Raw genomic sequence first — 23,523 nt, 5'->3', positions numbered from 1 at the left:
GAGAGAGAGCTTGCTGAGGGCTGAAAGGTGAGTGAGTGCTTGCAGAGGCTGTGTGGTCATGTGTCTGTCTGTCTTTCTAACGTAGAGGATGGGACCTGGTTGTCTTTCACATCTGTGGGAGGGAGGAGAAGGAAGAAGGGGTATGGATGAGATTCTACTGTTTGCTGTCTGTGTGGGCTACAGAAAGATTGTGAACTTTCTGCCAGTGTAGCAAAGGGACTGCTCCTGGGGATCAGGCTGTGCAAGGCTCCTCTGCACACAGTGCTGCCAGCACACAGTCTAGAAAATGGTGGTATTGGTCTCCCAGAGGAGAGCAGCCAAATACTACAGAAAATATGAGAACAGAGCTTTTCTCCCCTTGAAGATGCCGGAAGTTTCAGAAATGCAAATTTTACTTTAAAAGCAAGAATAAATTATAGAAACCACTGGTGGTTTATTGTTTCCCCATTCCACACACTGAACCTTAAGGCTGTAACTCACAGAGTGAGAACACAGTTATACCACATGAAGGAGGTGGGAGAATAGTTATAATGGAAATTATAAGGAAACAAGTACAAAACAAGTACAGAGAGTTCCCATATACCCCCTTACATGTATATCCTCCCCCATTATCCATTATCAACATTCTCTGTTATCAACATCCCCTACCAGAGTAGTACATTTGTTACAACTGATGAGCCTACATTAACACATCATTATCACTCAGAGGTATATAGTTTATATAGAGTTTACTCTTGGTGTTATACATTCTATTGGTTTGGACAAATGTATAATGACATATAACTATCATTATAGCATCATACAGAGTATTTTTACTGTCCTAAAAATCCTCTGTGCTCTGCCTATTCATCCCCTCTACCCATCCCAACCTCTGGCAACTAGTGATCTTTCTACTGTCTCCATAGTTTTGCTTCTTCCAGAATGTCATATAGTTGGAATCATACAGTATGTAGCCTTTTTGATTGGCTTCTTTGATTTAGCATTTAAGATTTCCTCCATGTCTATTCATGGCTTAATAGCTCATTTTTCTAGTGTTGAATAATATTCCATTGTCTGGATGTATCACAATTTATTTATCTGTTCACCTACTGAAGGATATCTTAGATGCTTCCAAGGTTTTGGCAATTGTGAATAAAGGTGCTATAAACATCTGTGTACAGACTTTTGTAAATTGTCGTGTGGACATGTTTTCAGCTCCTTTTGGGTAAATACCAAGGAGTACAATTACTGGATTATATAGTAAGAATATGGTCAGTTTTGTAAGAAACCACATGTCTCCCAAAGTGCTATGCCATTTTCCATTCCTACCAGCAATGAATGAGAGTTCCTGTTGCTCCACATCCTCACCAGCATTTAATGTTGTCAATATTCTGGATTTTGGCGATTCTAATAGGCATGTAGTGGTATCTCATTTTTATCTTAATTTGAATTTCTCTGATAGCATATGATGTGGTGGAGCATCTTTTCATATTTGCCATCTGTAGTAGATCTTCTTTGATTAGGTGCCTTTAAGCTCTTTGGCCCATTTTTTAATTGGGTTGTTCATCTTATTGTTGAGTTTTAAAAATTCTTTGTATATTTTGGATAATCATTCTTTATCAGATGTGTCTTTTGCAAATATTTTTCCTCAGTCTATGGTTTGTCTTCTTATTCTCTTGACAGTGTGTTTCACGGAAGTTTTTAATTTTAATGAAGTCCAGCTTATCAATTATTTCTTTTGTGGATTGTGCCTTTGGTGATGTATCTCAAAAATCAAAGCCATTGCCAAGGTCATCTAGGTTTTGTCCTATGTTATCTTCTAGGAATATCTTCTAGTGTTGTGTTTTACCTTTAAGTCTATAATCCATTTTGAGTTAATTTTTTGGGAAAGATGTAAGGTCTGCATCTAGATCCAGTCTTTTTGCCTGTCAGTGTTAAGTTGTTCCAGCAACATTTGTTGAAGCTAGCATTTTTTCCTAAATGTGAAAATATTAGATTCAAATTTATCTTCATTCAGTTTCAAAATAAAAGCATTAATTTTATTAACAAAATTAAGTAAAATAACAAGAACTGATAATAATATCTATCTTATATGATTGTGAGTCAATGTTTGTGTAAATATGTTGTAAACTATAAAGTACTATGCATATATTGCCACTATTATTATTTTATTATCACTCAGCTCCTGCTCTGAGGTAGCCCCCAATGTAGTAGTAGTAGTATATTTATGCTCGTTTTTTAAGTGAGAGGCAGAATGTTGTGGCTAGAAAGAACCCCAAAACAGAAGTCAGAAATTCTAGGGTAGAGTACTACTTCTACTTCTTATCAACTGTGTGACCTGGGCCAAGTCACTCGACCTCTCTGAGCTTCAGGTGGGCAACCTGTGGAAAATGAAGGGGTTGGACTTTTGGCACTTAAAGAACTTTCTCCCCCTAACATTCTGGGACTCACTTGGTGTGGCCTGGATGAGATTCTGTCACATTGATTCACATTTTTCTCAATAGCAATGTTAGACTTTTTTTAAAAAGGAACTGAGTCCCAGGGAAGTAATAGAAATAAGATGTATATGAAAGTTCAAACTGCTGAGAAAATTGATCTAGGAAAGAATAGCTTTGTTTGTTCCATTTTTGCTAACATAAGTTTCACAAAGATGAATTGCTAAAATATTAATTTAATAAGAATATATATTATTCACTTTTCCTAAGTATAATGAATAAAATGTCAAAATGACTGACTTTCCTTTTCTAACAGACAAAGTCAGGCCATATCTCTTATCTGAGAATGCGCCTCTTCTCCCAAGGAGTCCCAAAGGGTGGGTTTCTCTGTTGATTTAGAGAGTCAATAATTCAGTAAAGTCCCAAGTAAATGGCAGAACACAAGCTCAGTTTGGGTTTTTGTATTCGTATTTTATAAACATTTCAGGTTTTTTTTTTTTCCTGACCCTTGATCTTTTGCCATTCTTAAAGTGAAGATCTTCTCTCTTGGAAGCTTGGTTAGAAACAACCTCAGGGCCATCTCATCCAACTTTTTTGTCTGGGTGGATCCTACTCGTAGCCACACCTCGGGCTGAATATTCTAGTGGTTCTACATATGGATTCCAAAGCTAGATTCACATTCTGGCTCTTTCCTGAATAGCGTTGAGACTTTGGGTGAGTTACTTAATGTGTTCCATGGATCATCAGTTTTCTCATCTGTATAATGGAAATAATAATTATACCTACTTCAGAAGATTAGTATGAGAATTAAGTTATCTTATAAATGTAAAATGCTTGGAATATGCCCGTTACAAAATGAATGCTTAATAAATGTTAGCCATTATTATTATCTTCATGATCTTCTCAAATATACCCTTACTTGAATGCTTTGAGGGTCAACAGAGAATGTACTCATTCTCCCCTCCCCTCCCTACTTCTCCACTTCCACAAGGCAGCCTATTGACATGTTAGTCAGAAGCATTCTGGTTATGAGCTTTGGAGTCAGACAGACTTGAGTGTGAGATCTTATTCTATCTGTACCTTGAGCAGGATAACCCATGGTATCTTCAACTATAAAATGGCAATAATAATACCTACTTCATTTGACTTTTTGAGGAATGGTTAAGGTACTCTATATAAAGCACTTAGCACGGTTCTAGCTACATTGTAGGTACTCAGTAAATGCTAGTTGCTGCTATGATGATGGTTATGAAGAACAAGAAGAAAACAACAGAAGGAGGAAGAAGAAAGTAGCACAGTAGCACACCAGCAGCTGCTGCTCTGTTAAAAAGTTCTTTCTGACCACCTGAATTCTGCTTCCCCTGCGATTTTAGCCCACCAGTCCAAGCTCTGCCCATTGGCACAGTGAATAACACGAATAACACATCTGATCTACTTGGTAGTCCTTCAGGTAGCCCTTCCCCTGTAGCAGCAACCACCACCACCACGTCTCAGTTCCTCTCTCTCCCACTCTTCAGCCATTTCTCAGAGAATGTGGTTTTTAGGCTCTTCCCTGCCTGGAGGTCCCTTCTAGCATGCTCTACATTCTTCTTCTTTTTCTCCTTCTCCTTCTCCTTCTCCTTCTCCTTCTCCTTCTCCTTCTCCTTCTCCTTCTCCTTCTTCTCCTTCTCCTCCTTCTCCTTCTCCTTCTCCTTCTTTTAATGTTTTCTTTTTTTGAGAGAGAGAGAGAGAGAGAGAGAGTGCAAGAGGGGGGAGGGGCAGAGAGTGGGAGACAAAGGATCTGAAGCAGGGTCTGCACTGACAGCAGTGAGCCTGATGTGGGGCTCGAACTCAAGAATCATGAGACCATGACCTGAGCCGAAGCTGGGGACACTCAACAACTGACCCAGCCAGGTGCCCCCACATCCTTCTTAAGTGGGACCCAGAACACTGGGCCATCTATCTTGCAGGGGAAAACCTCATCCCCCTAGGTTCCCCACAGTCTTTTTGTCCAAGACAGTCAAATAAAAATGGAAGCAGAGGTTGTCCTTGTTCATTTTGAAAATTCCTGTCTAAAATGATCTTCAAAGAAAAAAATAGTGCTTCTGATCTGGGGTACCAGAAGGAGCAGCCCCCAAATAGCCATGTTTGCTGTGAAGTAGTTCAGCACAGCCCCACTGAGGCTATCAAAGGGGGTCTCCAGGTACTGAGGCATTACCTAAGGGCAGCAGGGCAGAAATAAGAAGGCAGCCTGGTGCAGACTGGGCCCCAAGAGGCCTCAGGGGAAAGCTCCAGCTCTGAGGTTAGACCAGGACCCCTCCCCAAGGCAACATTCCAGCCAGTAATGGCTACCACCAACTGAGCAAGTACTGGCTTGGGCAGTGTACCAGACACTTTACTAATATTCCATTTAACCATCACACCAACCTATGAATGCGAAACTGATTATTCTCATCTTAAAGATGGGAAAACCTAGGCTCTCTGGTTCTATAATTTCTTCAAGGTCTATAGCTAGTAGAGTGACAGCAAGGATTTGAATCTAAGTTTGCTTCAGCCTTTTTAACCATTATGCTGTATAGACAGACCCTTACCATGTGGCCTTAAACAAGTGGCTACAACTTTGAGTCTCAGTTCTGTCATCTCTACCCACCTTGCATGGTTGTTACAGGAATTAAATAAGATAATATAAAGTCCCTGGCATGTAACAGGATTTGAGAAACTTTATTTTCCTCCTTTTCGAGCCCCAGCCATCTCACCCCAAAAAACAGAGAAAATCCCTTAACTTTTCTTGGACACTGAGTCTAAGAAAACTGGGTATGTTTTCTGAACCTCTGACCTTGCATGTTGACAACTTAAGCAGGGTGCAAGGAGGGAGCAGGGAGCAGGCAGCCTCCCAGCCTGTTTTGCTTTATAGCATAATTTTTCCACCAGTCTGCATAGTTCTGGCACTATTATGATTATGGTTTCTCCCAACAAACATCATATTTACAAACTACAAATAACAAAGTAGAAGATGCCGGAAGAGCTCTGGCATGTTAATTAAGAACAATAGACAAAGCAGCTGGGCAAAAAATACCAACGAGTCTGAAGCAGAGGCTTGTTGACAAAAGACAGCACAATATTGTATGTTAATTGGGGAAGTGGGTAAACATTTGCCAGCAGCTTGCCCCCCGTGCATTGGAAGACAGACAGCAGGCTGGGCCCTCCCCACCGTCTTGCCTGCCCATCTGCCCAGAACCCAAGAGATACCAGTAGAGCCCCTTTGCTCTGGGGTCTGTATAAGCAGAGAGGATTCTGGAGGTGGTTGTGTCTCCTTAATGACCCTCCTGGGCATACCAGGTTTCCATCTGGATACAGTCAAAGATCGTGTTCCTCCTTCAGCTCGCCAGCCTGCTTGTGACACCAAGCCTCTCAGGGACCCCATTCCCCCTCAGCTAGGAGAAAACAAGCAGAGCCATCTCATTAGGTGTGGCTTGAGTTGAGCAGAGGACAAGATTGCTGGCTTCAAATGCTGTACACTCTGCAGACTGCTGGCCCAGAGCCCCTGTCTCTCACATAGCAGACTACCTGGCCTCCCATCACACACACTCAGAACTATCCATTGATCTGTCTGTCCATCCTTACAGTTACTCACATACACAGGAGCCTTCACTGAACACCTACTCTGTGCCAGACACTGTGCTAATTATATATATTTTTTCTCATTTAATCCACACATCAGTCATGCAAGGTTCATATTAACTTCAAAGCCACAAAGCTAATAGCCAACACAGCTGTGATTGAAACCAGAATCTTTCTGGTTCCAGAGCCCCACTGTCCCTTCCACTACACTACTATTTCTTAACTTTTTAAAATTTATATTCCCTTCTGATAAATAAGAAAACTTTGTTTCTTTCACTCTCAGATTCATAAATCCTCCACCCCTGCCCTGGCCTAAGGGGTCATAAACCTAATATAGGGTTCCTATATGATTAGCCTATCCCAACTGACCCAAGATTTTGTCTAGCTTTACTCCCAACAGTTCATATTATAAAATAATGATTTTTTTTATTTCTAAAATATAAAGTCTTATTGTGGCATTGACTCATTTTTTCAAACTAAAAATCCTCCCACCCCACCAAGGAGATTGTTGATATCCCTTCCTAGGGAGAGTGTCCTCAGTGGAGGATATTGATCTTTGGGCATGGCAGAATACACATTGTCCAGTTTACTACAGGAAGGTTTAGCCATATCAGCCCCAAAGGCTTAGCTCTTTTCCCACCAAGCAGAAAAGTCCTTCCATGCTGTGGGGAGTTAATCAAGCAGAAGTTCCCAGGAGTGCCAACCAGCTGTTCAGCCAACACCCTTCCTTAGGGGCTCCTGTCAGCCAAGCTGAGCTATGTAGGAGGCAAGGACCTTCCACTTACCCAGGAAGAGGTCCAGTCTCCTGAAGCTATGCCTGCCCTGTGGTCAAATGCTAGTTTTTCCACTCAACTATGAGATTTGACCTCTGTGAGCCTGGTTTCCTCTGTTATAAGATGGTAATAACTCCACCTACGTCATAGGTTTATTGTGAGGATCAAATAAGAGAACAGGTTTGGAAATGTTCATGCCTCTGCTTAGCAGACTGAGAGTCAGGGTGCACAGACAAGATCTGAATGCCATGTGGAGAAAACCGTGCTTGTGCCAGTCTTTTGAATATATTTTCTTTCTTTTTAGGTAACTCAGCTGGACCCAAATAAATCACTATTGGAGGTAAAGTTGTTCCCTCAAGAAACCCTTTTCCTTGAAGCAAAAGAGTAAACACAGCCCAGCAGTGGAACCAGCCATTCCTTGACAAGCCAGAGGCCTGCGTCAAGAGAAGGGCTCCTCGCCAACCCACCTACACGCTCGTCTCACTCAATTCAGTGTCACACTCTGCCTCTTGCAAGATTGCTGGAAAAAAGTAATAATAAACATAGCTACTTAAAAGTTCCCATCCATGAGTATATGTTCCCAGTCCTCATAGAGAATTACAACTCTACCACCCTCCCTTATCCCCTTCACCTCGCCCTTGTTCAATGACTAATGCACCGTTCAAGTGTGAGTGATCACGAAGTAGAATTTTTACCTCTCGAGTGCCCATCTTTTCCCCACACTGTCTAGGACAGTTCTGTCTGCCCTGTGACACCAGGATGCTATGTATTTGATATGTCTCATTGAGCCAGGGATCATCCACCTCTGCCTTTTTATTTTCATGACTGGATTTCTACTCTGTCACCTAATTTTAAAAGGCATGGGGGAAATAAGTTAAATGGGACTTCTCAGCATGGAGATTAAACATTGTTGTAGGAAAAAAAGCATATCATCTTTGTTGGTACTTTCTGACTTCTTTACTAAGATGTAAGGTGTGTTTGAGGACTGCATTCGACCTATATGCAAGATACTTATTTACTGCTGCTCCCTCGGGTCTCCGGGTTCCACCTAGGAGGTATTTGCTGTTCCCATGCAACATGGGAAACTGTTTAAGCACATTATGTGAATATAGAGATAGTGTGAAGAGGACCAGTACCAGAACTTTGGTATCTCGCCCAGCTGCGGGGAACTGCTGTTAGGTTTGCATTTGGGCAGATACCAGCTCCCATGTTGCTGATCCTTCAGTGTACACTGAACACAGTTCTCTCCTGCTTTTCCCTCCCTCCACTCCACCGTGCGTTTGGACCTTGTTATTTCTTGTTTTAAGCACCTTGTCTATCACCAAACTCTGATCAGTCACCCCATGGACTCTGAGCCTCTATAAAACCTTGCTCCACTATTTCACTCTTCTAATGTTTTAGTATTAGATATTGGGTCCCCTTCTCAAATGAAAGGGATGCCATCCTATGGCTGAAAATTCTGACTACATGTATTTAAGAGAGCAAACTTGGGGGCTCAGCTCAGAAGACCTGTGTTGCCTGAATCTACGTATAATAATTTGGGGACGGTTTAGTAACTGTGGGTTTTTGTTAATCTGTGGATTTGGGGTTTGAAGTTTAGTTCACGGAAGCACTATTTATGCCTTCACAGCCAGTGATTTCTTTTTGGTCTTGGAATGTTTCTCCACATCTGTTTTTATGTCACCTGTGGTCTCTATCCCAGGGATTAGGATTCTGATTTTGACATTCTCTATTTGTCCAAAGTATAGTCTAAGTGCTGGTTTTTACCCCTGGCCCAAGTCAAGGGTTCCTTAGAACACTCCAACTGAAGCCTAAGATATGTTTAGTCATTTTCCCTTTGCCTGGAAGTGGATATTGGCCAGGAAAATTCCACCTTGTGTCTTTTCTCTGATGCTCCAAACAGGGACCTCCCCTGAACACTTTCTTACAAGAAAGAAATGTGTTCCTAACAGACCAGTGCTCCATCTACTTAGGTGCAGGCCTTCTCTGGCCCCAGAGGTCTCCCAGGGAGACTGAAAGGAAAAGAGACCCACTGTGGGGGGAGCACTTCCTCTCCGGCTCCACTCCTACCTCCCTTTTTTTTGGGGGGTGGGGGCGGTCCACACCTACCTTCCTACCTGGTGGTCCCACAAGATAGTCCTCTCCAATGCTACAGATGCACTAGGGCACCAGGTCTTCTTTTTCCAGGGAGACCTTGTTCTGTAGCTGCCATGCAGAAGCTATAGCCCTGAATGCAGACCATACTTAGGAACAGCAGCAAGAGTGTGGGTGGGGGTGGAGAGACAGGACTCTGAATTCACTTTCATGTTTAACCTGTTCTGTCGGATTTAAGTTTGACTTCATCATATTGTTCTGCCCTGTCATCTTCACTTCTGTATTCCAGTGGTACAGACTTTATTCTGAAACTGATTTCATAGAAGTTATTAAGTGCTTCCTTTTTCGACCCTGACTTGAGAGATTCTCTTTACTCAGGTCTCATGAAATCCTATCCTATAGGCCCTCATTGCCCCGAAAGGCCTCAGCTAATTGTCACTGTTGACTGATGCCATTCTGTTCTGTCGAACTCCAGAACAGGAGACCAAAGCAGTTTTAGGCTTTTTCCAACAAGTACAACATTAAAACAATTTGCATAAAGTTAGGTTCTAAGAAAAACATTAAGCAACTTGCTATCACAAGAGGAGCTATTAAGTCATTTCTGCTATCACAGAAATAGCGATGTCTTTTGGCAATTCTTCCTCATACCTTTAAACTCCCTTGCGCTTTGCATCCCAGCCTCCAGATGCAGTGAGTCAGTCAGAACAAGTGCTCAGTGTTCTTATGCCCAGCTGTTAATAGTGAAGTTCCAGGGCTCCTTGTCATCCTCACTCCTGTTCCAGTTCATTCCTTAGTGTTTCTCAGATTATCAGCTGTATGTTTGAAGCATTAGTTTGAAGTTTTAAGCAAGTATTGACAATATTCCACAGTCTCTAAGAAGGTGCAGTTTGGGGAGGTTTCTGGTTTGCAATGTTGCCATGCTCTGGCACCACTAGTTTTATGGGACACACAGGTGTTCATCTCTGAATTGTAAGCATCCAAAGTCTTGAGTTGGATGAGACTTTTGTGGAATCTTTCTTTTTTAATGTGGGAGAATAGGATTTGGGCTTTTATAAGTTTTATTTGGTGACATTATAAACATAAAATAAGTTTGTGGTTGTATTAAAATCACTACTCCCAAAGCTACACATGCTGACCTGAGTATGCTGGTCAGTGGGTTTAAAGATGTTGCACAGCTCTGGCAGATTTTCCCAAAAGCACAGAAGTTGTTCATTTGGATAGGGGGAGAGCGTCTTAATTGTCCCCATGAGCAGGATCACTGGCACATTTCTACCATCCCTCTCAGCAGTCCCAGTCCCAGATCCCATAGGTAGCTGGAACATGGAATCCTAAATTCAGTCCACGAGTAATCACTTAAACATCACACTTCACAACCTATGTGACCCTTTCATATGCATTATCTCATTTGATCCTTTTAAAAATTCTTGGAGCTATCTCTCTCTCTCTCTCTCTCTCTCTCTCTCTCTCTCTCTCTCTCTGTCTTTTGCTCTCCCACCTCCTCTCCCTCTCTCCTCACTCTCTGTCTCTGTCTCTCTCTCTCTCTCTCACACACACACACATATGAGATTTTAGGGTCTTCCAGTTTGAACCTTAGTCTTGCCACTTAATAACTGTGTGACCTTAAGGTAAGTAACGTCTCTGAACCTCCATGTCCTGATGCATTCAGATAGCATTTTGCAGTTTCCCACCCCTTCTACACACATCACCATGGCCCACTGCAGTGAGAGAAGCAGGGAAGAGATGATTATTCCATTTTTGCATGTGGGGCTCAAAGGGCAGCGCTTGCCTGAAGTCACACGGGATGTCAATACAAGAGTCCACACTCAAGCCCGAGGTTCTGATTTTCAGTTTCACAGCTCTTTATAACAAATGTCTAAATTTTATGTCCAAGAATGGAGCTTGGTATCCCCTAAATTGTGTATAAAAAGTTAAATGTGTAGTTTTCTGGAAGAGGAAATCTGTATTCATCAGATTCTCACTGGGTAATATTAATGCCAGAAAATTCAGAACCACCATTTATGCAGATACCATCAGACTATTTGGGAAGTTCGTTTCTTTTCATCAAGCCACATTTTCATCTAAAAGAAAGCTACACCCCCCAAAGGGGGTGAGATACAACAGTTGGGCTTTCTTGACTTGAACCTCCCTCTGCATTTAGTGCTTCTCTCTTGTCTCAAATAATCTGCTTTGGAAGGTGACCTCTAACAACCCCAACTGGCCTTACAGCTCCTCCCTGCTGTATTTTGAAAGTGTGGTCTGAAAGGAAATACCAATAAAAGAGACTTGCTCTCCAGTCTTCATTCTGTTAACTCTCAATTTGCACATTATTAGTTGTTCTCAGTTGTGAGAGGTGATACAATGTGTGGCTAAGAGCATAGCCTCTAGAGCCATATTGCCTGGATCCAAGCCACTCCTGCACTTACTAGTAGTGTGCCCTTTGGAAGTCACTTCACCTTCTTGTGCCTCACTTTTTAGCTAAAAAAAAAAGGTAACAACAGTACCTAGTTGATAAGATTCTGAAGATTAAATGAACTAACATTTAGCAATTAGTTAACATGTAGAGCAGTTAGCTATTATCTGGTCTACAAACTCACATGGTGGGGGGAGGGGTGGATTAAGGAAAAGAGAGGGAATGATGATAGCAGTGACAAGTGGCCATTTATGGGGGAGGACACAGAAAATATGAGAAGCAGAAGAATTCCAAGAGAACTGCTCTGTGGCCCTACAGGGAAGAGTAAAGACCCCTGCACAAAGTGTCACTGTTACTGGTGTCCAGAGGCTAATCCTGGGGCATCATGGGAAGGAGGGAAGAGGAGACTAACTTGCTGAGCATTTAGGATGTACTCAGTAATGTGCTCAGAGCAGTACATACATTACCTCATGTAATCCCACAACAACCCTGTCGACTGGGTGATCTTGACCTTATTTTGAAGAAGAAACAAGCTCTGAGAGGTAAAGTCTAACTAGCCTGAGTTCCACAGCTTATAAAAGAGCAGAACAGAGTTTGGGACCCAGACCTTTGACTCCAAAGCTCCTACTGTGTTTATGGCAATGCAGTGCCACGTTCAAGGAAAGTATGACATATTACCAAGCATTTCACATAGTCACAATCATAACATTTTTTAAATGTTGATGGATACAAAAATGGGTAAAGCCTTACTTCTATAGAAAATTTAGCTCTCCAAAATGACTCCTTCCCCAATGTGTCAGGGGCCAAGTTTTAAGCAGTGCCTTTGTTTTTAAGTACATGCAGTGATTTAAGAAGCATCCTGTAGCTTCTACATCTTTGACATCTCCGAAGTCCATCCCCTGCTCCTTTGTCTGTTCTCCCATGGGCATTTCTTCCCTAGACCTTTGTTGTCTCCCACCTGCGTCATAAAACCATATCCTAGTTGAGCTCCCTTTCTCCAGTCGCTCTCTTCTAGACCAGTCACCACACAGCTGCCAGAAAGAGCTTTCTAAAACACCTGCCTCACCATGCCACACCCCTGTTTTCATACCCTCAGAGGCTTCCCTTTGCCCTCCAGATAAAATCCAAACTCTTGGCTTGGATTTAAAACTCCTCTCATCTGGCCCCCACCTCCCTTCCCATCTACCTCCAGCCATGCCCTCACACACTTCCTAAGTCACCTGCAGTTTCCTGAAAGCATCAGCTCCATATCACCTCTGGCCTTGGACACTGTCCCCTCTGTCCTGAGTGCTCTCCCATCACCACCAGACTCCTACCACCCCTCTATCCTTCGCTTTCAATTTAGACTTCATTTCCTCCAAAATGGTTTCACTGACCATTGCTACACCTTCTGCACACCCTCCAAGTTAGGTGCCTGTGCTGTGAATCTTCGGCTCTGTGCTACCCTTCTCGTAGCGTGGATCACTCTGAATGTTTACTCTCACCTCACATGTCCTTCCTGCCCCCACCTCAGACTCCTGAGCCCTCCAAAAGGTCTGAGTCACTTCTTATCCTCAAGGCCTGGCAAAATGACTAGTACATAGTAAGCGCACAGTAAATTTTGACTCAGTAACTGAGTTTCAACAAAGAAATGATGTCTGTGTACAGGTGGTCGCTTCCATCTCTAACACCTTGCTCATCTGGGAACATTGTAAGGGCAGAGAACAGGTCATAATCATCTATTTCCAGAGCCAGCCCAGGGTCTGGCACATAGCAGTCATGCACCCAGTGGTTACTGAAGCAGTTAATTAATTGGAGCTGGAACAAAACCAACTGGAGCTGCTGGGAAGAAACAAAGGGTAAAGGAGTTGGTGTTGAATACCCAGGTAAGCCCTGCACAGTGTCACCCCATGCCATCTTCAGAAGTATCTGCCAAGTCACTCTACTAGTATCCTTATTTTACAGTTAGGGGAACTGAGGCTCAGAGAAATTATGTCACTGTCCAGAGATATACAGCTAGTAGAGAGGAGCTGAAATTCCACTCTGGATCTGAGCCCAAAGCCCATACCTGCTCTGTTTCCCCTCATCAGTAAGCCCCCCACCCCATCCTTGAGCTGCTTTAGTAGCTGTAACTTCTAAGCCACAGGTGATAGAATATAAAAATTCCCACACACACTTTCCCCCTTGCCTTCTAGGATACTGCCTGCCACTAGTTTCCTCCAACCCCTCTGTCTCCTGTGCAGAGTTTTTCTGCTCTGCTTGCCTGTGAAATGTCAGCAGCCCCTGAATTCCTTCCTCTGCCCTTTGCTCTTTGCAAACTCTCCTTAGATAGGAGGCAATTTGTACTTTGAAACTCAGCTCAGATTTTGCCTAAGGTATAAATTCCACAAGGGTAAGGTCTGTGTCAGTCTGATCTGTTGTTTTATCACTCCACACAGAGCTGGCACTGTATAGATGCTTGGTAAATAGCTGTTGATAATATATTGAACATTGATACGTTTATTGAATGTCAGGCACTAAATGCTTCACTCACAACAACCCTATGAAGTAGGAGCTATTAATATCCCCATTTTATTGGTGAGCAAACTGAGGAACAAAAGATTAGGTAATTTGTTCAAGGTCATACAGCTAGTAAACCAAGGAGCCAGGATTCAAACACAGGTGGTTTGGCTCCAGAGTTCAGGCTATTACTCCATTCTCCTTTTCCTCCAGAAAGCCTCATGGAATCAGCAGGACAAGTTAGGAGCCTCTCTAATCCCTGTGTTTGCCCCTAGCAGAGCACTTATCATATTATTATGATTATTTGCACAGAAGTCTCCCTTATAGACCATGACTGGTCTGCCCCACTGGACCTGGCACAGGGCACAGACAGTAAATGTTATATGAATGAATGAACTACAAAACCACCCTGTGAGATGGATCATACTATCCCTGTTTCAAACATTGATAAACTGAAGCTTAGGTTAAATCATTTGCCCAAAGTCTCATAACTACTATATAACATAACCCTGTCTATCACCAAAGCAAATCTTTTTTTTTTTTTCCATCATGCATTTTCATTAGACCTGCATTTAATTGAAGTATTACTTAAGTGCTCTTTGCCTTATGGAGATGGGGTCAGTTTTCACTCATCTATTCATCATTTAGGTTTTTTGGTAAACACTGGATTCTCAGCCTCTACCCTCAGCTCAGAATTTCCAGGCTGGGATGAGGCCACAAATTTCAGGGCAGTGTGGCCAATGCTAGAGAAGTTCCAGGAACCATGGGAACCCAGAGGAGGCTCCCTGATTGGATAGTTGTTCTGGGAGAGATGAACCCCACCTAGGAGCTGTGGCCAGTCCATTCTGTAATAAATGGCACTGCCCTAGCCTGACAATCTGAGATCCCAGAGTTACAAAATGTAGGCATCCTACAGGATCAAAATGGAGACTGCTCCTCTGGGCTCAGGAGTCCAGGCCCCTGGAAATGTTATCTGCCTTACTTGGGCACACATTGGTAACATTTGCATGATATTTTTCTGAAGAGTTGGCAACAAGGAGAGTCTTACTGAAACTTTTCTCTGTGTTTTGAGGAGTCTAGTGGAAACACAAGTAAAGAAAATCAGGTGTGGAGGCCAGGAACTTCGCTATATTTCTAAAGGAGAGTGCCAAGGTCTCAGCTGGATGGAGCATCCCACATAGCAATCATCATCTTCCTGCCTGGGTCTGCATAGTCCTTTTCTCATTTCAGAGCATTTCCATATACAGCAGATCTACCTTTCCTTATTCTGCAGATGGAGAAACTAAGGCCCAGAATAGTGAAATGAGCAAGACTCCATTCTGGCATGCCTTCAACCACATCAAGCATCAGTGAGGAACTAGCTTGTGCAGTATCACCTACATGCCTCAGGTTCTTGATATAAAAACCGAGGTGCATTTTATGAATTTTTTACATGCTATGGGAGGTCATGGACACAAAGGGAAAGACCATGTTCTCTGGCATAAAAGTGGTACCGTGCCATGGGGAAAAGAACCCAGCCCCTGCCTTTGCAGAGCCCCACAAGGAACCAGTAGGGCTATGTTGTGCCCAAAATAATGGAGGCCCTGAGAAGAGACAGATGGGGCTGCTTCCAGAGGCTGGGGGTGGGCTCTGGGCTGTGCTGCTCCTTTCTTACTGGTGCAGTATCACTTTGTGCTTTATAGCAAACATGTTCTGGTTAATGGAGCCCCTGGAGAGAGTGGTGGGTAGGGGAGATGAGGTGACCTAGGGAAGGAGATGGCCCAGAGTCCCTCTGGGACCTTGAGCACCCCAGGCCTGCCAGAAGGTCTCTAATCCATGACACTCCATCAGAATTCTGATTCTGGAGGGAGTTTTCAGATTATGGTTCAAGAGCAGAAGTCACCTGTCATCAGCTCCCAGCTCCCCAGTCCTTTTTCTAATGGAAGCAAAAGGGTACTGAGAAGGGAACAGTTTTCCCCTCTGGAGCGAAGGCAAAGAGAAGAATCGTTCATTCAGCAACTGACTAACAAATAACAATACCCAATATACCCCGAGTGTTTTCTACATGTCAGACACCGAGAAGGACTTTCCATGAATTGTGCCATTGAATCCTCACAGTGACCCATGAAAGCTTCCATCTTACACAGGAGGGAATGTGCCATACTGGCACCCATGTTCAGCCAGGCTATGCCCAAAGGTGTTAAGGCGCTGCCAGACTCTTCACCAGAAGTGAAAGCAGAGTGTGGTCAGTCCTGAGAGGTGAGAGGGGGTGTACATGCTCCAAAGGGAGTGAAGAAAACCCCAAGAAAAGAGGCTCCCAACACCAAAGGAAGGGGTGCCTTCATCCACCCCTCCTACACCTATTCCTAGGGGGTCAGTTCTGAGAACTGGGCAGGGTGGGGGTTGAGGGGAAGTGGCCTCAACTCTACCTCCTAGACTCACCAGTCTCTTCCACAGATGCAAAGAACAGTTCTCATCCCTCCCCCACCGAGCTGTATCACTCTGGGAAGTTACTTCCTCTTCATGCCTCAGTTTCCTCTGACATGAATTGGGGATGAAGATGGGTAGCTGTGAGGCTTCAGAGAGGGCAAAATGCAGAGGCACTAAGCTTGCAGGGTTGGTCTGTGTCTACTGTGCCTCTAACAAGAGACAGTGGGGCAACCTGAGTGCTGGGTCCTAAACAGTGAACAGAAGTGTTCCAGGTAACTGTGTGGCCTGGGCCTAAGCACCTGGAGAAGGCATCTGTGCATCCATGTCACTGCAAGCCTGGAGTCTCAACCCATTGCGGGGGGGCGGGGGGGGGGCGGCAGGAAGCCACCCACTTGTCAGCCAACTTCCCCACCCTGACACAGGGCCCCGCCAGGAAAGAGAGTTAACATGTTGGGCTCTGGCCCAACCAGTATCGGGCCCTGAGCCAGTCATGCAGCTTGGAACTCACCCACCATACACAGTCTGGAAGGAGACTGCGCAGTCCCAGCAGGAAATGGGATGGGGTGGGGGGTGGGGGTAGGAGGGCGAGGGGAGGATGGAAGTCTGAGTAGAACTCTTTGAGGGAAAGATGCCAAAGGTGCGTGGGTTAGTGTATGTGTGAGTGTGTGGCCCAGGCAAATGGATTAGGTCTCTCCCTTCTAGCCCCATCCCCCTCCCCCATATGTTCATTTTGGTCGGTGACCTGAGGGTTACAGGCTGCGAGTATGCGGCTGCGGACACCCCACGCACTTCCGAGGAGCAATCGGCACTCAAACCCTTGCTGATCCAGCCCAAGAGCCTAGAGCCCTGATGCCCTTCATCTTCGCATTCTTCTCTCCCCACATGCGATGGCCTGGAGGCTGCTGTTCTCCAAACAATCCGATTCCAGCAGGGAGGCGACTCGCCCACGGTCACACAGGGCTGATTCCTGCAATCGCTGTTTCCAAAGGCCCTCTTGCAAGAAGGAGACCACGAGAAGGAAGGTCCAAAAAAGACCACCCTGTGAGTGCACTCCGTGCACAAATCACTGGCCCTTCGCACCGTTTCCTCTGTGTAGAATCGCCCTTCCCTCCCTCAGCTTAGTCAGTTCCAGGTCCTTCCAAACTCAGCGCCGGGAAACTGTGAGAACTCATTTAAAGTGGGTCAGCAAGGAGGCCGGTCTCTAAATATACTATGATCGGTAACTCTCTTATGCTCCTGTCATAACCAGTTAGACATTGCAATAGGTGAAACAGTGTGTTCACGATAGATACATAAAATACTAAAGAATGTGCTTAAAAAACAACTCAAGAAACAAAACGACAAAATTTACAAGGGGACATAAAAGTTGTGAATAAGAAAGTCACACTGTGTCCGAGATGGAAATATCCCATATTGTGAAGATGTATAGGATAAATCTCCCTCAAATTAATTTCTAAAGGCAGTTAAATAAAATTTCCAAAGGTTTTTAAAATTTTACTTTCACTTTGGAGCCAGCTTTAAAAATTCTAAAATGTTTATTCAGGTGACTATCTTTCCAAAATTGGCAAGAGTATTTGAAAAAGAAGAATCAGGAATCAGAAAGATGCTTGCCCTCCCAAACATTACAGAACTACAATAATTTTTTAGTGAGCCTGGTGCAAAAGTAAATAGTTCCATAGAGAGAAAAGTGCTGAAATGACCTAAGGCCCTCTGAGAATTCAGTATATAATATATGATCAGTGCAGAGGGGGAAAGGGTGGACCATTAGATACAAGCTGTGATAACTGGCTAACATTGGAGGGGGGGATTAAGTTACAAACCTACTTCACAGCTTCCACCAAATTTAATTTCAAATGAACTAAAGATATAAATGTAAATCATTTATATGAAAAGGGGCTAATACAAAATATAGGTGAATGCTTTCAGAAAGTTGGATTTGAAAAACCCTTGCTTAAGCATCTATAAAGAAAGAAGCATCTATAAAGAAAAAATGACAGATTTGGCTACATAAAAAAATTAAACTTCAGTGTAACAGCAAAACTGGATAAAACAACAAAAAGGGAGAAATGCAGCATATGTTACAGATAAGAGGATGCTACTGTCTTTAATATATAAACAGCCATTACAAATTAAGGAAAGGAGAAACTCAGTGAGAGAAAAATAAGCAAAGAATATACACAGTTAAAAAAAAAAAACATGAGTGACTAACACATAAAGAAAAACTAAGAAATAACTAAGGAAATGCAAATTACAATGACAAAAGATTCTTTTTTTCCTGCCTGAATTGGCAAAGATTTAAAAGATCAGCAAGATACATTACTGTTGAGTGTGTTCGTTGACACAACCTTTCCTGGGGGCTATTTGACAAGTAGCTATCAAAAGCCTTAAAAAAAAAAAAAAAAAAAAAAAAAAAAGCCTCTGGCCAATCAATCTTATTTCTAAGAATTTATCCTAAGGAAATAATTAGGCAAATTCACAAAGAATGTTCATTGTAGTAATGTTTATTGTAGCAAAAATTGGAAACAAACAAAATACCTCAAGAGGAAATTGGCTAAATTAAAGTACATCCACACACTGAAATATTAAGCAATTTTTAAGGTTATGTAGATATATTAATATGAAAAAATGTTTATCACATTTGTATATAAAACAAGTAACAAAAAGTATATTTTTGTAACGGTAAATAGACAAGGAATTCCAAATTTACTGAATTGTCTAAAATGTTTTGTAATGTTTTATCAGAACAAACAATTTCGATTTGGGAAATTGAACGTTTCACTTCAGGGATCCCTTTCTTCAGGAAGTCTCCCTTAACCCTCCTTGTCCCACTCCCACCTCAACCGTGTTTCTCATCGTGAGGTCACTGATGGGTGACTGTGTCCCTAGTTGGTCCATGAACACTTTAAGGGTCCATCACAACTCATTTATCCTCGAGCCCCAAGGCATTTACTAGGTGCTCAAAATGAATGAAATTAAAGACCCGTTCTCTCGAGTTTCTGTGAATCATCTCTCAACTGAATGGAATCGAACCGAACGAAAGCCCCTAGGTCTGACCCTGTCCAACTGGAACTGAAGGTAAGAAGAAAAGAACCTGAGTGGGAATGGGATCTAGGTTCCCATCTTCCTCGACGCTCAGCCGCACTGTGACCCCGGGCAAGTTGAATTCCGGGCCTTGCTGAACATCGGCGGTCTTGTCTCTAAAACGTGGAACGTCACACCTCCCCCCAAGGACTGGGTACCAAGCAACACAGCGCAACATCAAGAGCTTATCAGGGTAGCGGTACACATTAGGCGCTCAAAAATACAAGCAAGTAGTTGGGCAATGAACAGTACTCTCCGCGCGTTTGTCCCCGGCTCAGCTGCGCCCGGCCAGAAAGCTGTGGAGACAAGAAGCCTGGCGACACTGGGCGGCCGCCGCTTCCGCACGCACCCTGCAGACGCCCGGGCTTGATCCAAAGAAGGGCTGCGGCCGGCTGGGCTCAGGGGCTCTGCGCTGGGGATTCTCGCCGCGCTCTCAACTCCGTGCCACCGCTGCCTCGCCCTCAGGTGGCTCCCTGGCCCGCTCCTCTGCTGAAGGGGGTCGAAGGCCCGGGGAGAGGCGGAGCACCAGAGGGTCCCGCGGGCCGCAGAGGGCGAGGTGCGGAGAGGGGCCTCGGGCCAGAATTCCATCTCCCGAGCCCAGCCTGACGCCGTGCCTGGAACCGTGCACAACTTGGGCCTTGGGTAGGGGTCTCCTCTGGTCTCCTGAGTTCGAATTATTTTCTGTCCCGTACTGCTTCTGAGATGGGGGCCCAGTCACCTCACCTCCCCGGGTCTGTGCTCTCACCTGTCAAGTGGAATAATAGAACTTGCCCCGCAGACTCTGACGGGACTTAAGGGCCTGGAGGGGAATCGCGAGGCGCAGGGCCCCTCACAGGAAGAGCGCCCGAGAAGTCAAGGGCCACGATGAAAGAGGTTCTTTCTGGTTGCAGAACTGTGCCTGGGTCCCTGGCCCCGGTTTAGGCCGGATCCGTGGCTTTGACCCGGTAAAAGGGCCATTGTAGCGGGCTCGGGGGCGGGGACAGCAAACCAGGCTGCGCTTCTCTGTCCACTCAGGGGTGCACGCGGCTGAGACTCTTAATTAACATGGCGAGAGTTGATCCGGAAGAAAATGTTGTCGTGGTCTGTGTGTGTACAGATGTGAGTGTATCCACACGCGTGTTCGTGCGTCTGTGGTTGTGCGGGAAAACAGCGTGTATAGGGCAGCCCGCGTAGATTCCTTCTCCCAAAGGTACCTTCCTTCCCCCCCTTTCTCTGCGCCCCTTTGCCGGTAAAGAGTTTCAGCCAAACTAACGGAATCTGGAGCGGCCAGGGGAGGGCTGGGGACGGGAGGGGCGATTCCGTCCCGGAGCCACCGGTTTGGGGATAATTACTTTTAATGTCAGAAAGATTTAGTTTAATATCATCTCTATTAGGCTGCCGGGAGGGTAATTAAACGGGACGTGCCGCAGCCGGCAAACAGATGGCGTCTGCTTGCTCCGAGGCCGCGGGCAAACAGCTCAAAAGTCAATGCCTCCCGGGTCCCCCATCAGCGGCCCCGGCCCTGCTCCTACTCAGCGCCACCACGCCGCACCTCCAGCCCCCTCCACACCCTCCACCCCAACTCCAGCCTCACCCTGGGTCGCCACTAGGGCCATCCCTTTGAACCCCACCCCTCTGCGGGCGGGATCCTGGGGGATGGGGCCAGCAGCGAACACGGGTGGAGGTGGATTTTCCTGGTTGGGAGAACTCACCCGGGAACCCCAGACGCCGGCGCAGCAAATGATTCTGAACTAAGAGGAGGTGCTTGAGGGAGTGTGTTTGTGCCTGATTGTGTGAGGATGAGCTTTCTGCCCTGAGCCGCCTCATTCGTCCCAGTGGTCTGGCTTTCTCCATGCAGGGTCCAACTTCAGGGCCCTGGAACAGGGTTGGGTCCATGGACTAGCGAGGGCACATGTCTGTGAGCATATGCTTCTATCTAGGTGTTTAGTCACTGACCAGGGAGTCTGTGGGCATCTGGGTATGAGGTCAAGTACAAAGTGGATATCCTAGGATGAGGGCATGATTATGATCGCTGTGAATTCAATCAGACTTTCTGAAGGGGTCCTCTGGGTGAGAAGGCAGCTTCAGAGGTGAGTGCACCCTGTGGGCGGTCACTGCAAGCAGATGTGAGGGTGTATCCAAGACTTTCACAGAATGAGGTTCCACGTGCAGGATGTATGTCCAGGTGTGAAGCCACCCTTTGGTGTGTGTAGAAGGTAGTCCCTGCTGCCTCAATTTGGGCACCACTGGTGGCTAGCACAGCCACAGCCCTCAGGGCTGCTCCCTTGGGGATCAGTCCAAATCAGGACTAACCCCAGGATGGCCTGTAGAGGTATGAGTGCAATGACCTCTGCCTAGGATGACTCTGCCTCCCTCCATTCATGACACATTCACTCACATGAGCACCCCAATCTCAGGTGTATCAGAAGAAAGGCTGTAGGTCCCAGACCTGTTGAGTGATGAAGGCAAGGAAAGAGGAGCCTGCTCTAGGGGTGAGCAGATTCCCTCTGGTTAGGCGGGGTTCCAGGATGTGGACTCTGCCTCCTAAGGAAATGGGGTTCCTCACACTCTAGTGGGAGAGCGTGGGGTTCCCAAGTCCTTGTGGCTGGACCCTTGGCTCCCCCAGGTTCACTGAACTGAAGTTGAGGACACAGTGGCCTGGCCTCAAGCAAAAAGAGGAGTATCTGGGCCACCGCTCTTCAAAAGCTAGGCTTACTCCTATAGTTCAATTCATTTAGGGTTTAAAATAATTTCTGAAAAACTTTGTCCAAGGTAGCTCTGGGAGAAGACACCAGACACCCTGGTGCGGGATTCAGTCGCAGTCCTCCCCCTCTCCCACATGTCCTCCTGCCAGAGTGCAGCTAACAGAGAGATTTCCTTAACCTTGTAACGTCAAGGTGTTCTAAGGTGGGGTCTGGGTCTTCCACTCCTGCAGGACATAGTATCCCAGATTCATTCCCTTACCTGACTCCATGCAGGACACGAGGTGGAGCTGAACCCTTGCTCTCTCCCAAACATATTCTCAGGCTCCAGCTAGTGGAATTTGTTAGGAGCAAAGGGTCTGGTTTATGGTACCATCACAGACTCTGTCAGGGTGGGAGGGCACTTGCCCGAGGGCCTGGTCAGCTTTCTGGAAGCTCTCTGCCCGGCTCTTCTGCACACCACCTTCTTCCCTCTCCCTCTCCCTCCCTCAGCCTGGCCATCCCGGACAGCATCCTAGGAACCTCCCTTCCAGACTCGGTGAACTGGGGTGGGGCCCCACTTTTCTTGCCTTCCTCCCCCAGTCGCAAGCGCCTAGCGTCAGAGAGGTTGGGCTGGCGGGTCGCGGCCCACGAGTTGTGCCAGGTGGAAAGGGGTGCGTTCCTAGGCCAGGGGCGGGACACTGAGTCTACGCGCCCAGGACCTCCGCGACCCAGGCTGCGCGGGCTGAACCCCGTGGCCCTGGAAGTTCTAAAGAACATCACAGAAACGCATGATCGGGAGTGGAGGGAGAACAACGTGAAAGCTCGTTTTTTCTATTAATTAAACAAATTAAGAGAAAAGTGGAGAGTAAAAATGAGAGAGAACACTGGACCGAGGAAAAGACAGAAAGAAAGGGCACAGAGAATCACAGAGAAACCCAAGGTGATCCTGCCCGAAAACCGCGGTATTAATTCCAGATGTTGCCATTCAAAAGGGAAACAAAATCCAAAACCTGTTACCTCCTCTGCAGATCGAGCTGCTCCTCAGGGCCGTGACGTCAGTACGGGAGTGGAAGGTGAAAGTTAAAACTACTCCTGGGGGTCCGTGGCGACCTTGTCTCAGGCCGGGAAGGACGGACTGACCGATGCGCGTCCTGCGTTCAAGAGGATCTAGGGAGACAGAGAGGGCACGTTTTACTTTCGTTTAAAAAAGAAATTAAACTTTTTGTTAATTTGAAACAACAGTGACAAAAAGAATCCCACCACCACCTAAAGGAAATCAAGATGCTGCAGAAGTGAGGAAAGGAAAGAACAAGAGGAGGAAGAGGAATGGAATTAAGGGTTGGGAAAGGAAGCGCAAGGGAACTGGAAGGCTCCGACGGGAAGCGTCATCTCAATTCTCTCCCGTCTCCTCTTTAACAACAGAAATCCTCATAAACCATACTTACCCTTTTTTGATGCCTATCGTACCAGGAATTTTAAAATAAAGGATCTGTGTTTTAAAGGCGGAAAGAGAAAAATACAAAACAGCTCCCAACTACCCCAAACGCATTGGACTTGGTAGAACAGAGCCGGAAGGAGGCAGGAAAAATCGTCTTGGCATT

The 23,523-nt window shown here is 45.4% G+C and overlaps 1 protein-coding gene and 1 long non-coding RNA gene across 4 annotated transcripts in view; one reads left to right on the top strand and one right to left on the bottom strand.

Annotated features, from left to right (window-relative positions):
- The window catches only part of FAF1 (Fas associated factor 1), a 514,886-nt gene extending 507,540 nt beyond the window's left edge, over window positions 1-7,346 (top strand). For all 3 annotated transcript variants that reach the window (XM_086716934.1, XM_086716936.1, XM_086716935.1), the window contains one exon: window positions 7,092-7,346. In XM_086716934.1, the coding sequence (XP_086573060.1) occupies window positions 7,092-7,175 (84 nt within the window). In that variant the 3' untranslated portion in view covers window positions 7,176-7,346. The remainder of the gene's footprint in view (window positions 1-7,091) is intronic.
- Window positions 7,347-18,663: 11,317 nt separating this feature from the next.
- LOC147578006 (uncharacterized) lies at window positions 18,664-23,523 on the bottom strand. Its single transcript, XR_015254170.1, has 2 exons — window positions 22,940-23,523; window positions 18,664-20,387 (listed from the first exon to the last, which is right to left on the bottom strand). It is a non-coding gene; the product is annotated as an uncharacterized LOC147578006 (long non-coding RNA).

Source organism: Puma concolor, chromosome C1, assembly GCF_028749965.1.
Source record: "Puma concolor isolate L17-30 chromosome C1, mPumCon1.1.hap2, whole genome shotgun sequence".
NCBI lineage: Eukaryota > Metazoa > Chordata > Mammalia > Carnivora > Felidae > Puma > Puma concolor.
Note: the sequence above shows the minus strand (reverse complement) of the source record. Positions and strands in the feature narration are given on the sequence as shown.